The 15404-nt window shown below is 34.1% G+C and overlaps 1 protein-coding gene across 1 annotated transcript in view; it reads right to left on the reverse strand.

Moving 5' to 3' along the window:
• LOC115216198 (dual serine/threonine and tyrosine protein kinase-like) overlaps positions 1 to 15404 on the reverse strand; it is a 61471-nt gene that overhangs the window by 17593 nt on the left and 28474 nt on the right. Inside the window, exons 3-8 of the mRNA XM_036506949.1 lie at positions 11595 to 11616; positions 11200 to 11420; positions 5825 to 6117; positions 4573 to 4713; positions 3581 to 3781; positions 1193 to 1302 (exon numbers count right to left, since the gene is read on the reverse strand). Of these exons, the coding sequence (XP_036362842.1) occupies positions 1193 to 1302; positions 3581 to 3781; positions 4573 to 4713; positions 5825 to 6117; positions 11200 to 11420; positions 11595 to 11616 (988 nt within the window). The remainder of the gene's footprint in view (positions 1 to 1192; positions 1303 to 3580; positions 3782 to 4572; positions 4714 to 5824; positions 6118 to 11199; positions 11421 to 11594; positions 11617 to 15404) is intronic.

Here is a 15404-nt window from a genome sequence, read left to right on the forward strand (position 1 = left end):
GATGACAAGATGAATGTGCATGAGCAGAAGATCATGCACGGTATGTTAATAGAAAGCACCAGGATGATAGTAACATTGATCATCAAAGTAGTCTATTATGGACCAACAACCAGATTACTACCTCCCACTTTGAAGCATATGCATTTGCAATCCAGGAACAGGAAATATCAACCAAATCCCTGATGCACAAAAGGGATAGAAATATAGAAAAAGCTGTAAAATGTGACAACCAATATAGACTTTGTGGAATTAACACTGAAGATATCACCCGCATCATAAGCAGTTATCTGAAAATGTCATCACGGTATGTAGCTAGGACACTGTATAACGAGATCCTTTGAAAGGATAACTCTAAGAACAAAGAAATAATCCACAGTATGGTAGATGCCATAGTCCCTCATAATAAAAAGGAATACTGGTGGAATATCCCAGTGAAAACTGCAATAAAATGTAAACACAATAGACCTGGTATAAATATTTGGAATAGAGAAAAGAAACTATATTTGTGGAAATCAACTAACCAGCGGATGTTAACATAAAGCTGAAGATCAGTGAAAAAGAGAAACCTATGCTGAACTATTGAAAAATCTGCAGTTACTCTATCCAGATTACAAGTTCAGGATTATACCTAAAATTATTGGGGTACTCTGATATGTAACACACTGCCTAAATATCAATCTTGAGAAATTAGGCTTCTCAAAACCAGAAAGGAGAAAGCTGGTTTGAAGACTACAAATCCAAGCCATCACTGGAATTGTAGAAATTTGTAAAACTTTCCAGAAATTTATCATTTAAATATATATGAGCATGTCTAGATATGCAAGAATGTGCATAAGAAGACATACATAAATCAAAACATATAAATCTGCATGCTTATATACATACATACATTTGTACACACACACACACACACACACACACAATATCATTAAAATTAATATTAATATTTCCAAAAATATATGTTAACATAATGTTATCAATGAAATCCAAAATTAATGAAATTCGAATTGAACATCCGAAATATTACCAGTACACAAACGTCTACAAAAAGAACACTTAAAGGAAATATAATGTAAGACATTGCTGCATTCAACTAATGGTGATGTCAATGGATAAGGAAAAAAAGTATTAAAAATAAAAAATATACAGTAAAAGAAAAAAGAATAAAAGAACATATGTATATAATATTTACTTGTAACTTCTAAGGATTTTGTTTTTCATTGTAGCTGGAATTAATGTTTTCATGGCTGTATAGAAAAACTGCAGTTCGGCTGGTGGTTGTTCGTCTTGTAACTTGGTAAGCTAAACATCAAAAGAAAAACAACAAAAATAAAACCAACAGTTAACATCATCTTACTCATAAGCTATAGAGGCATGCAAATCGGTTTAATGCAAATGGTATAAAGTTTCTTTGTTAATCCCAACAATAGTGGGACTAACCACTTATTAAGCACCAGAGAATAATTTTTCTTTCCAATTCAGTTTATGAATTTATCTCGTCTCTGTAGGCAGTTTGTTACCCGAAATGCTCATAAACCGAAACTATTTTCCCCATTGGAAATTGAAAAGAAGGCAGATGGAATTCATATTGGGATGTGCTCTGAGCAAGACAGCAACTGACACTTTCCCGTTGATATTCCCAGCTTGTCGCCAACCATTGTTGCTGGCTTGTATGTTCGTTACTCGAGACACTGTTTGTCATCCAAGTTGTTTTATATTCAGAAAATTGTTCTCATAAACCAAGATTCCACTATATAAAGAAATGTGCTTGAATAGTTATTTTAGCAAATACAAAAATATTGGGGTGTCTGGAAAGTTCGTGCCAATTTTTAAAGGAAAGAAAAAGGTCAATAAATACTTGCCATTACATTTTTAATCAATCAAATATGAACCACTTTGTTGCACAATCTTTCCTTTAACTTGAAAATACTCTCTTCCCAGAATTGAGGTGCCTGGGAGGGTAAGTTGAAAGGTAAGCTACTATAAATTGGCACGGACTTTCCGGCCAACCCAATATATATCCACAACAAGTCTATGTTAACATGACAAAACATATTAAAATTTAATATGTTGTATAGTGTAATGTTTAATCTCTGCTACATTTCAGAAGAGATGTAGCAACAAATTACATACATACATACATACATACACACATGCACGCACGCACACGCACACACACACACACACACACACACACACACACACACACACACACAAGATTCAGTTGAATTAGGTACTTAAATTGAGACACCTTGCTAGTTCGGTATAATCTGCACACCCCAACAATATTATTTGAATATTGAATATCAAGGGGTGTTTGTACCCAATATTGTTATGTGTGCAGACAACACAACCCAGCTAAGTGAAGATATCCATTCTTGGTAATTCAGACATGTACTTTTTATAAAGGTACTTTCTATAGTATTTCCAAAGTGATGATTCCAAGTTAGGTGAACAGAATATAAATAAGTAATAAAGGTGTACAGGAGTCAATTCCTTACAGCCGTTTCAAGCAGCTCCATTTCATTGATTAACGAAAACATTACATCAATTTGAAAGAAAACGATCGCATCAGATGAATGCATAGATTTTTTTAAAACAAATTTACATCAATAAAGGAAACCAAAATATTTACATTGTTTCCTTTTGTCATAACTGAGGCAGATTGTGTTTAGAAAATAATGCATACCTTGTTAAGCCTACAATAATTTAAAGAGTAGCAGAGGGAATGGTGGGGGTAGGTCAACATAAAAAGAGTGATGACATAGTTACTTATATTTAGAAGACTTTATGTAGTATGCAGTCTTTAACCATTTAGAAATTAAGCCCATTGGGATTTGTCAACTGTGTTCTAATTAATGATGATAAATCAATTAATGTCAGACAATCTACAAGACCTCCAATGTACTAGAACCATATATCTGGCTTTATCTACATAAAAGGGTAGGTTGCAAGGCTGGTAGTAAGAAAACGTCTGAAGGGGAAGGGGTGGGAACTGGAAGAAAGAAGGATGGGGTGGCCAATACTTGTTTGGATTATCAAATAAAGGGAAATATAATGAAAAACCAAAAGAGATAAGTAATATAAACTTTAGGGGTGGAAATTAGAATTTAAGGATAGGGGAGGTTGTAATTTATAACTTTGCAAATTTATAATTTTAAATTGAGTTACATTCATCATAGTGTGTGTAATTGTGATAAGAAACTCAGAGTGCCAATGGAGTGAACCTCAACTTCACATGCATACACATACATACATGCACACACACATTTTTTCTGTCACATGCACATACACTTACATATACACATACATGTACTAATGCTTGCATAAACATATGTATTATTTATAATTGAATATGTAAGGAGAGTAAAATCAAGAACTCTATACAGGTTACATAGATAGCTGTCAAGCAAACAATTACATTTGAACAGATTTATTTCTTTTAAACAGGAGACAATCCTTTCACTCTGTAATAAGGATCGTCAGAAACTAATATATTCGATGACTTGTTATGTTTGAAGAATCACTCAGGAATTTTCCTGAAATTGACCAGAGTGAAATAGAAAAACTAATAACTTACATTGCTGACGGAAAGACAAATGAGCTGTTCATCCTGTAGATTGGGATAAAATTTGCGAAGCTTTTGTAACGTGTCATTTCGAACTTCTTGCTTTTCACTGACTGGAATTGATTCCCATTTGTTGCTGACGAAAATAGTTGCTTCTGTGAGATATTCCACTTCCGAGCTACCTTCATTGATAACCCTTAACAATCTTGACAGCTGTGATATCAGAGATATATAAAATCGGATAATGATAAAGTAAAATAATGGTAAATTTATTAGAACAAGACAGTAATACTTATTTCCTTTCCACAACCCAGAAAGCTTTCCAGATCATCTTTACACTGTGCTTTTTTTCTTTTATAAAGTTGAGATATACTACCCTGAATGGGATGCCAGTCTATTGCAAGTAACAGATTCACTTATGGCAGTGGTGGTGATTTTAAAAGTTATTTGTCGATATCTTGCTTTCATATTTGGTTTGCAAGGTTCTTGATGTGAACTCATATGTTGAAACATATTTTGTTGTGCTTCAGGAGGGTCATTCGTGAGAGAGAGATAGAGAGAGAGAGAGAGAGAGAGAGAGAGAGAGAGAGAGAGAGAGAGAGAGAGAGAGAGAGAGAGAGAGAGAGAGAGAGAGAGAGAGAGAGAGAGAGAGAGAGAGAGAGAGGTGTTGTGTGTTTGCAAGGGAAGAATGTAATGCAGTGAAGTGATGCAGAGTGAAATGAGAAGCGAGTGGGGAGGACAGTGAAAGGTCATATGAATGGTGTACAACATGAATGAAGGCAGAAATTAAAATGAAGGAGGAAAAATAGAGATCCTAAGATTTGAGGATGGAAGATGAGGGGAAAAGGGTGTTCGAGGGAGGGAACCAGTACAAAGAGGAAAGGTGTACATAGAAATTAGGAAGGCCAAAGAATATAAAGAAAGTTAAGTGGTATGGTGTATAGATATGCAGGTGATCCCTTGGTACAGTTGAGAGAAAAGTTAAAATAAATCAAAGTCGTTACCCTGTCTTTTTGAACTCCACCAGCACTTGCGGCATTGATGACATAAATAAAACCAAATGCTTTCGACATGTAAGATGCCAAATACGATATCATCTCTTTGTTCTCTCCAATTCCAGGGGTATCGACCAAAACTACACCTTCCTGTGTTGAACAAAATAAAAATAATAAAAATAAAAAAAGAAGATTGTTTAATGTAAGTTTTCGTGATGTTAACATTAAATTAATATTAAAAAAGATATAAGACAAAGTAAAATGAAGAGAGTTAAATAAAACTAGCTTATACAAAATCCGGTTTAAATCTGATTAAACAGATCATGTAAGGTAACTTATCTGAAGAATAAATCATATCGAATTCACTTGAGCGTTGTAGTGATAGAATTGGAGAATACAGTATTGCAATAGGAAGACTTCTATAATTTCCTAAGCCAGTAGGATTTGAACTCAGTACTGTGAGTTAACAGAATGCATTTTAATGAACCAGTTAACTGTACTGAGTTAATGATAGTTATGTGTACATTAATAGCACAACATAGTACATGTGAGTTAACACAGACACACGATTGTGGGTCGGTAATCTGATTCTATATCAATACGACTGAAAGTGTATATAATATGCCAGTGAAATAAGTTAAATATGATACAAAAGAAGTAGGTTTAGGATAGAATAAATTACACTATGATAAAACACATATTAATTTATATTTATTGGGTAAAAAAAGTCAAATTTCCTAGTCTATTCAGTCTAGGAAAAGGGCATAGCCAACCCTGATGAGATTTGAATTTAGAAATAAGTTACCAACTAAATAATGTATTATCAAATAGTTTATTTTAAATGTTGATGAGAATCAGAAGTTTTAAGAACATCAGTAGCTTAAGTGAAGTGAATTAACTAGAGATCAATACCACACATGGAGTTCCTACATAGTTGCTTAACTTGCTAGAAACAGCAATTTAATCACCCTTAACTCATATCTTAATAAAGCAAAATATGATGATTCTCCTCAAAAACTAAATGATCAGATCTGGAATGATTTTAATCTTAGGAGGTTATGATTGACCACACAACTAAATGATCAGATCTGGAATGGTTTTAATCTTAGGAGGTTATGATTGACCACACAACTAAATGATCAGATCTGGAATGATTTTAATCTTAGGTTATGACTGATCACACAACGACATAACAATCTTATTTCATCTGGAGTTCAGATATAGACTTATAATGTTTGTCATACTTTATGTCATACGTTACCTTAAGTACATTCGAGGGCCAAAATATTTTCACAATTGAACTTTCACAGTCAACATCTGGGTCATTTGGCAATCGTACATAATCAGCAAGTTGCTTCAAACCTTCGTTAGTACTTAGGTCAATTTCAAGTGGTAACTTACTGCTATCTTTGAAGTGAACTTTAGCAAGTTTAGAATTGTTTTGGCTCCTACGGATCTCACAGTAGCATGCTGTGCAACAAAGAGGACTGACAGGTAAAACTTTGTGTTTGAGTATCATGTTAATAAGACTGCTTTTTCCGGATCCAGTCTCTCCTAAAAGAGAATAAATTATGTTAAGTATTTGAACATTTTAATGGAAAGTTTAAGCTTGATTAAAGAAAAAAAACAAAACATTTACAGATAAGTGAAAATTATGTCGAGAGAAATATTAACTTTCCTGTGAACATTAGTGAAATGAAAGACTGGTAAATTGAAACCCCAGTTTGGAACACAACACACAAAGAACTTGTACATATTCTATATTTTATTTTTTTGCAAGGTAAGATACTATGGCTGGCCACAAACATCTGGTATTTAAATCACATTACTACTTGTAGCTTTGATTAAAAGAAACCAACTGAGAAAGGCTTTAGTGTATAAAGATATTAGCCCATATTTGACACAGCAATGGCTGTGTGATTAAGAACTTTGCATTCCAACCATGAATTTTGGTTTTGGTCACTCAGCACAGCAAGTTTGACAAGCATTGTTCATCATGGCTTTATGTTGTCTCAAGTCTTGTGAGTAAAATGCGATTCGCAGAAACTGTGTGGAAGGCTGATTGGAGGGATAATTTTTGTTCTTGGGTAGTCAATTTAATCTTTCATTCTGTTTAACATTTGGCTCCTGGGTGCTCTTTTTTGCAGATTCCACACTATTCCAGACATTCTTGCCAAGTTCCTGGTTTTAGGAAAACTCACTCCTTTTCTCCCATAAGTTACAGAAGTCTTGAAAATGGTCATGGATATTGTGCTTCTGTCTCAAACTCTGTCTCAAATTCTCATTTGGGAGCAGGGTTGTGAACACCTATCTCACTCCTGACTGTGTTTTCAGTTGAGTTAACGTTAGATAACATGAAAATATAAAAAAGTGACATTAGAAAGTTCTCTAACAATGGAATTACTCCAGTAGAATATTTAGATGTGTTTGTAAAGATGTGTCTCTCATCAATTATTATTATTATTATTAATTATTATTATTATTATTTATTATTATTATCATTATTATTATTATTATTATTATAATTATTATTATTATTATTATTATAATTATTATTATTATTATTCTATGTTTGACTTTTGCTTTATATTTGTACAAGTTGGCTCCAAGTCTCACCCAGAGACCTCAAGAGACAACAGGGTTGGAAGTTCATGTTGTTGTTATGCCTAGTGTGCCATATATTTGGGGGGTGGGGATGTTGTACTAATGAATGTCTAAAAAAAAAGTTTTTTTTTTTTTTTTTTTTTTAAACCGAAAATTATGTTTGTTTTAAACCTTGAGATTACATAGAGAGTATTTTGCGTAGGATATGAGCAGTTCCCATGAGCACTATCCTTTGAACTTCTGCCATTTTTGGGTTTCCTGGTATCTGAGTTAGGTAGCTATCAGCCCCTTTTGCTATCATTCCCAGGGCACCTATGACAACAGGTATTGTTTTAGTCTTCAGCTTCCACATTTTGCTGATTTCTATTTCAAGATCTTTATATTTGCTCAGTTTTTGGTAGGTCTTGACAGATACGTTTATATCGATTGGGACAGTCATATCAATGAGGAGGCATGTTCTTTGTTTGAAGTCTTTCAATAATAATAATAATATTATTATTATTATTATCGTTATTATCAGTATTATTATTTTCTGATTGAATTGTATTTAATTTCATCTTCTGACCAGCTCTCAACCTAAGGCACATATTAGATGGAGAGAAACTTCCTGAGAATGTGGGCGGTTGAGGCCAACACAATTTTGAGTCTCATAGATTGTTGGTTTCCCAGGGGTCTAGTCAAAAATTTTGTCAGTACCTTTCTTGATCATTCCCAGGGCACCTACAACAACTGGGATGGTTTTGGTTTTTAATTTCCATGTCTTAGATATCTCAATCTCAAGGTCTTTATATTTCAGCAGTTTTTCAAACTAACAGGCATATTTTATCTTTTAGGTCTTTGATGACGATGTCTGGTCTATTTACATTTATTTGCTTGTCTGTATATATCGCACAGTCCTATAGGATGGTAACATTTTTTCTCTCAGTGACTGGCTCTGGATGGTGTTCATACACACACACGCACACACATGGATATATACCTCAATCAACCTTTTCACTGGTCAAAAATGATAAACAACCCTCAAATATCCATTAATGTTATATCGCCTGAAGAAAGGAATTCATGAAGATAATCTACCATGATACTACAGACTACACTGTAATCATTTCAGGAATATGGACTGATCTTAAGAGATATGTAATTTGTGAAAACTCGTGTAGCGCTGCATTAAAATATTTGTAATATTTATAAATTTCATCAAAGGATTACTATATATAAATAATAGATTGCTAGCCACTATACCTTTTTATATTTTCTCTCCCTGTTTATTTCTGTGTTCCTTTCTGTTGAAGAGCATAGGCTCATAATGTAAAAGACTTTCTCACTTCCCGAGCGTTAAACTAATACATGTTTGTTGTTTACACACCCGTCTTTGTCTTTTGTTTTTTTGTAAATTCTCACTATCTATCTATCTATCTATATATATATATAATTTATTTAGGCAGCAGAAGCAAATGTGTACAAAGAAGGAGAACTATAAACGTCATTAGATATGACTGAGGATATTATTAACAATTATATTACTAGAAATAAGAGCTAAACACTCTAATGCTGCAGTTTAGGCACATAATTATATACATATATGCTGATAGGGACCGCCCCTGTCAGCATATATGTATACAATTATGTGCTTTGACTGCAGTATCAGAGGTTTTAGCTATTATTTCTAGTAATGTAGGTGTTTATAACACCCTCAGTCATATTTAATGACGGTTTTATATATATATATATATATATATATATATATATATATTTCGATCTTCCAAATCTTCTCACCAGGCTTTGTTCTGTCAGGGCTTGTATTAGTAGAAGACACATGCACAAAGTACCATGCATTGGGTCTGAACCTCAAACCATATGGTTCGGAAGCAAACTTCTTACCTACACAACCACATATATGCAATATTAATTACATACATTACCCTATATAGTCTGAGACACAACCGTTTATAAGTGGGTGGAGTGATTTGAGAGGCTTCTTTGTTATGGCTAGTGCTTTATATTTATGCAGACATTATTTAATTCCTCTGATCCTTTATATTTAAAACTGGATTCGTTTAGTCGCCTGTGCATTTACATAATTTGGATTTTGAAGAGAGGAATATAATTATTTTCTTAATATATCAGCAGCTTTAGTTGATCGTATCGATCCCAGTACTCATTTTCTCTCTCTCTATCAATCTATCTATCTTTCTATCTACCTATCTATCAACTACCCATCAAACCAACTAACCAACATTTATATTGACTATTATTGAAAAGAGATTATTATTATTATTATCATCATTATTATTATTGAGTGAGAGAGCAGCGCATGCCATCAAAGTAACACTGGGGTACAAATATATGAAGCCCAGTATACCCAACATGACTACCTATCTGATAAGGGTACTCCAGGCGCATGCATCAAACCATATGTGCATGACATGGGGATCTCAGATCAAAATAAACAGCACATGACCTTGCAGGTGGGGCCCAGTTATTATTAGTATTATCATTATTATTATCATCATCACCACCACCACCACCACCACCATCATCATTATTATTATTATCATCATCATTATATGAAAACTCACAGCTTATTTTGCTGGGTATGATGGAAAGATCAGAATCCATGATAGACACTGCCTGGTACTGCCTCAGGGCATTTATTATTATTATTATTATTATTATTATTATTATTATTATTATTATTATTATTATTATATGTTTGACTTTTGCTTTGTATTTGTACAAGTTGACTCCAAGTGTCACCCAGAGACCTCAAGGGACAAGTTAGACGTTCAAATTTGTATTATGCCTGGGGTATCATATATTTGTTTTGCACAAAGTATTGTTCAAGAGAATGTTTAAGAAAACTATAAAATTAGAAGTATGTTTTAAAATTTGAGATTACATAGACAGTATTTTATGTAGGATATAGGCAGTTCCCATGAGCACTATCTTTTGAATTTCTGCCATTTTGGGGTTTCCTGGTATCTGAGCTAGGTGGGAATCAGCCCCTTTTACTATCATTCCCTGGGCACCAATTATTATTATTATTATTATTATTATTATTATTATTATTATTATTATTATTATTATTAATATTATTATTATTAACTCTATACCATATCAAAGTGGGGTGATGAGGAGTATACTTGGCAGACCAAGCATTCAATGCAGAAAAGTTCCAAATGTTTGCCATTTAATTTGACCACTGGCTAGATGCTGCTATACATGGTTGTGACCCAGCCTCTGAAGACATGACTGAAATCAACATCTCTTAGTGTGTGTGCCAGACAGCAATGGTCTACCTTGTCAAATGTCTTAAACTAAATTGATTAGGTGCAGGAGTGGCTGTGTGGTAAGTAGCTTGCTTACCAACCACATGGTTCCAGGTTCAGTTCCACTGTGTGGCACCTTGGGCAAGTGTTGTCTACTATAGCTTTGGGCTGACCAAAGCCTTGTGAGTGGATTTGGTAGATGGAAGCTGAAAGAAACCCGTTGTATATATGCATATATACATATATATATATATATATGTATGTGTGTGTATATGTTTGTGTGTCTGTGTTTGTCCCCACCCCATCGCTTGACAACCGATTCTGGTGTGTTTACGTCCCCGTAACTTAGTGGTTCGGCAAAAAGGGACTGATAGAATAAGTACTAGGCTTACAAAGAATAAGTCCTGGAGACGATTTGCTTGACTAAAGGCGGTGCTCCAGAGGGAGCGACCTGCCAAATGTAGATTTATTCTCAACCTATTCTAGTATGCATTGCATGAGGTGAAGGATATTGTAGACAGATCTGCCAGGAACCGCAATGATCACAGTGCTTGGACTGGTACTGAAAAGAAGGAAGGGTAAAGTCAACCACAGTGGAATTTGAACTCAAAGCACAAAATGCCGGACTAAATAACACTAATCATTTTGTCTGATGTGCTAATGGTTCCGCCAGCTTGCTGTCTTCATCATCTTATTTATTGACACTAAATATATTTAATGAAATTCAAGAAGGTATTTCATAGAATTGAAAGTAAAATCTCACCTGCCAACATGATGAGACACTCTCGCTGTCTGAGGTCAAATATGTGCTTTTCTAAAGTATTTTGAAAATTTGGAAACAGTTCATGTAAATCCAATTTGATATTGTTTGGTAACTTCTCTAGGTATGCTCTCGTTTCCTGATATTTCTTCAGTAAAGTGTTTCTCTTTGTTACGTCTTCTTTAACAATATCTAAATCCAGATTATTGCCGCTCGATTTATTCTGTAAAAAGAAATAATTGTGTTGTTATAGACTGAGGAGTCTGTTTATCACTAAGTGTGTCTTTCATTCTTTCATTCATCCACTTTTAGAATTGGTAAATTAAAGCATTGTGGCTCATAGAAGTTGCCACCATCATAAATTCCTATGGATCCCAAAATGTTCTTAAATTTTTTCTGGATTTATTAATGAAAAAGAGACTCTGATAAGATTTATCAGTAAAGTTTGATATAAATTTGATCAAAATTGTAAATATAGGGTAAAAAGAAACAAAAAAGAAAATAGTTAAAAAGTAATATAAATTTGTTTATGTCAGAAATTTCGTTTGACAAATAATGTGAAAATAATGTGAAACTATTTCTGATCACTCAGAGATTGTTAAGTAAAGAGTGCTTTCTACTATAGGCACAAGGCCTGAAATTTTTTGAGAGGGGACTAGTCAATTACATTGCTCCCTCTTTCCAGTGCTCAACTGGTACTTATTTTATAAATCCTGAAAGAATGATAGGCAAAGACGATCTCAGTGGAATTTGAACCCAGCATTTTGTTCGGTATGCTAATGTTTCTACGACCTGGCAGAAACGTTAGGAGATTGTTAACTATTGCGGTGATGAAATAACAGTTTCTAATTGTAACAGAAGGCCAAAAGTTTTTAGGGGAAGTGATTAAGCAATAATATCAATCTCGGTACTTGATAAGTATTTTATTTGGATCTTTACCTTTTGACTGACAGATTTAAAAAATAATTTTTTGTAACTAAACACTTTCAGTCTTCGGACACTGGTAGAATGTGTCATATAAAACATCTTTTACTCTTAGCATTTTTGAGAAAAACTTATATTTACGAAGTTATTTCATGTTAAAGTTGTCCTATTTCGATAATTTCAACCAATCAATGATGTGTATTCAGCCGAATAAAATTACTGCTGTTGCTCGTCAACAAGAACTTCCGGCGGTGTGTATTTCATTTGTCACTGTTATTTATGACAACCCTAACTCTAAAACCCTAACTCTAACCCTAAGACCTTAAAGCCAGTACAAACGCACAAACAATATCATAAATAACAGTGACAAACGAAAAATATACTGCTGATAGTTGTTGTTAACAAACAACGGCAGCTGGCTTTAACTGGAAGCTGCATTTTGGTGATGCTGATGGAGCAACAGGCTGGCAAATTTTTAAGCCTTGAAGTAATGAGATACTCATTATACAACCAACTCTAAAAAAAGGTGTCTTTTAATCTTTAGTCATGGTTCTAATAGAGGATTTTCTTTAAGCCTGCCTTTGCCTAGGAAGCTAACTTCACTAAAGGCAGCAATGTTAGCATTCAACCTTGAAAGTTCATGTGTAACTAGAGCTGAATGTCATTCAGATTGAACAGTATCTGCTGTATGAAGAATGGCTCTGATATTCCAGCATGCAAGATTTAGTTTTTGCAGACCTTGCACTTTGTGAGGTAGATGTACACATTTTCTTTGTTATTAAACAGCATCAGTGGGTGTCTTTTTGCTGTAGCTATCCCTCTGTGGGAAATTAAGATGAGATTAGCTTAGGCTGAATTTTCTAGTGTTGTATCCATGCAGTGTCAAACAATGTTGCCTCTAGAGAAGGTTTCTTAGTCATTCAGGGTGTTGCATATCAAACGACCCATACACTTGAACTTCTTGTATGTATGTTTGGAATTGTAGCTTTCAGTAACATGCTCTTTTGCTATTCTCACATCTTTTCTTCCATCGTAAGGCTTGATGAATGGCCACTGGGTCTTGTTCTAGATGTAGATGTGTGTTTCAGTGGATTTATAGGTGGAATGCAGTGTGTCTAGAGTTAGTGTGCGTGGGGTAGTGATTATTCTCATATATTTTTAATTGTTAAACTGTGCCAATCTGTGTTCATCATTTTTCAAGTTTTCATTGTATTTGTGATTTTTTTCCAAGTATAAAAACAATATGACTCGTCAAACAACATTCCACAAACTAAGAAACTGACTACTATTAATACTTTTATAAATAATTCCAACCATGTGGGTCTTTTCTTTATTAAAGCTGCATTCTTGTCTTGCTGAATGTAACCTGACACCGCAGAGAATGACATGTTGAATATACAAATACTCAAATCCTCCTATATAATCCACTTGACTGAGCACAAAATATTTGCATAATGGCAGGTTTCTTCACCTGTCAATTACATGGCTTGATTTCAGATTTAATTTGCACATGTCCTTGATGGACATCACAATTTCATTCTTTCTACACTTAAAAAAAATTGGAGCATTGTGCCTAAGAAAGAAATAAGTTAGATATGTCTATGTGGAAAGAAATTTGCTTTTCAACCTCATGTTTCTGAGTTCAATCCTACTATATGACACCTTGGGCATATATCTTCTCCTATAGCCATCTGTATGTTAATTTCATGATCAGGCTGTTCCGTTGATCTTTTGAACTGGAAAACTCATCTTCGTAACTGATGAAGCGTCAGTTTTATAAGTTAGATAATTTAGATATGTTCAACCAGTGTTTGCCCCAGGTTATGTTTCTCCCGCCTCTCTCTCTATATATATGCACATATATATATCTAGATATATTCATATATATATATATATATAACTATAAATAAGAGTATCTGAGAGACACCACCATGCTGAAATAGCAGTCAAAACCCTGACTCTAAAAACCACCTAAAATGTTCATATGAACAATTTAGGTGGTTTTTAGAGTCAGGGTTTTGACTGCTATTTTGGCATGGTGGTGTCTCTCAGATACCCTTATTTATAGTTGTAAAAAATTATTACCTTTGTATGGTATTTATTCCCATGCTGGCCACTTGATAATATTGATAGTTAAATATCGATATTATCCTTATTTATAAATATATACATATATATATATCTGTAAATTAATATGTTACCATTATTCAATAGCCAAGATAAAACTCTGAGTTTTGGATGCCGAAGTGGAAATCCACAACACCATCTCTTCGGTTATATGGCCATTTCTATTTCCTATATTTACATAATATTGAGATCTCTTTCTTTCTTTTGTTATCTTACCGTTTTTACCAATATATATATATATATATATATATATACACATTAAATTAATAATAATATACATATGTACTTATGCGTACCTTTCATTTATTGGACACTAAACCCTGCTTGCAAAGACCTGTTGTGGCAAGTGAAATCAAAATCAAAATCAAATTTGATGACTGGCATCCGTGCTAGTGGAGCGCTAAGAGTACCATACGAGCGTAATTGTTGCCGGAGCAACAAGCTGACCTCTGTGCTGATGGCATGTAAAAAGCACCACTTGAGCATGATCATTACCTGCATCACCTTACTGGCACTTGCGCTGGTAGCACGTGAAAAAACATTCAAGCAAGGTCGTTGCCAGTGCCACTGGACTGGATCCTGTGCAGGTGGAACATAAAAAGCACCATTTGAGCATGGCCGCTGCCAGTACCACCTGACTGGCCCTCGTGCCGGTGGCACGTAAAAGCACCCACCATACTCTCGGAGTGGTTGGCGTTTGGAAGGGCATCCAGCTGTAGAAACTCTGCCAGATCAGATCGGAGTCTAGTGCAGCCATCTGGTTCACCAGACCTCAGTCAAATCGTCCAACCCATGCTAGCATGGAAAGCAGACGTTAAACGATGACGACGATGATGATGATGATGATATGTATATAATTATATTAAGGGAGCAAGGGTGAAAACGACCTGAAGTCGTTTTTGCCTTTGCTCGCTTAATAAAATTATATACATATGTATTTTTATTAATTTAATGTATAAATTACCTATAAATTTTGATAGCATGCTGAGTACCTGATAAAAATCATTAATGTGATTTTTATCCTTAAATTCTATTATGAATTAATAAATAAAATAAAATATATATCTATATATACTCATGAATATGCATATTTATTTATATATAAATATCTACACATGCACACACACACACACACATATATATATATATGTGTGCTT

This window comes from Octopus sinensis, linkage group LG10 (genome assembly GCF_006345805.1).
Source record: "Octopus sinensis linkage group LG10, ASM634580v1, whole genome shotgun sequence".
Lineage (NCBI taxonomy): Eukaryota > Metazoa > Mollusca > Cephalopoda > Octopoda > Octopodidae > Octopus > Octopus sinensis.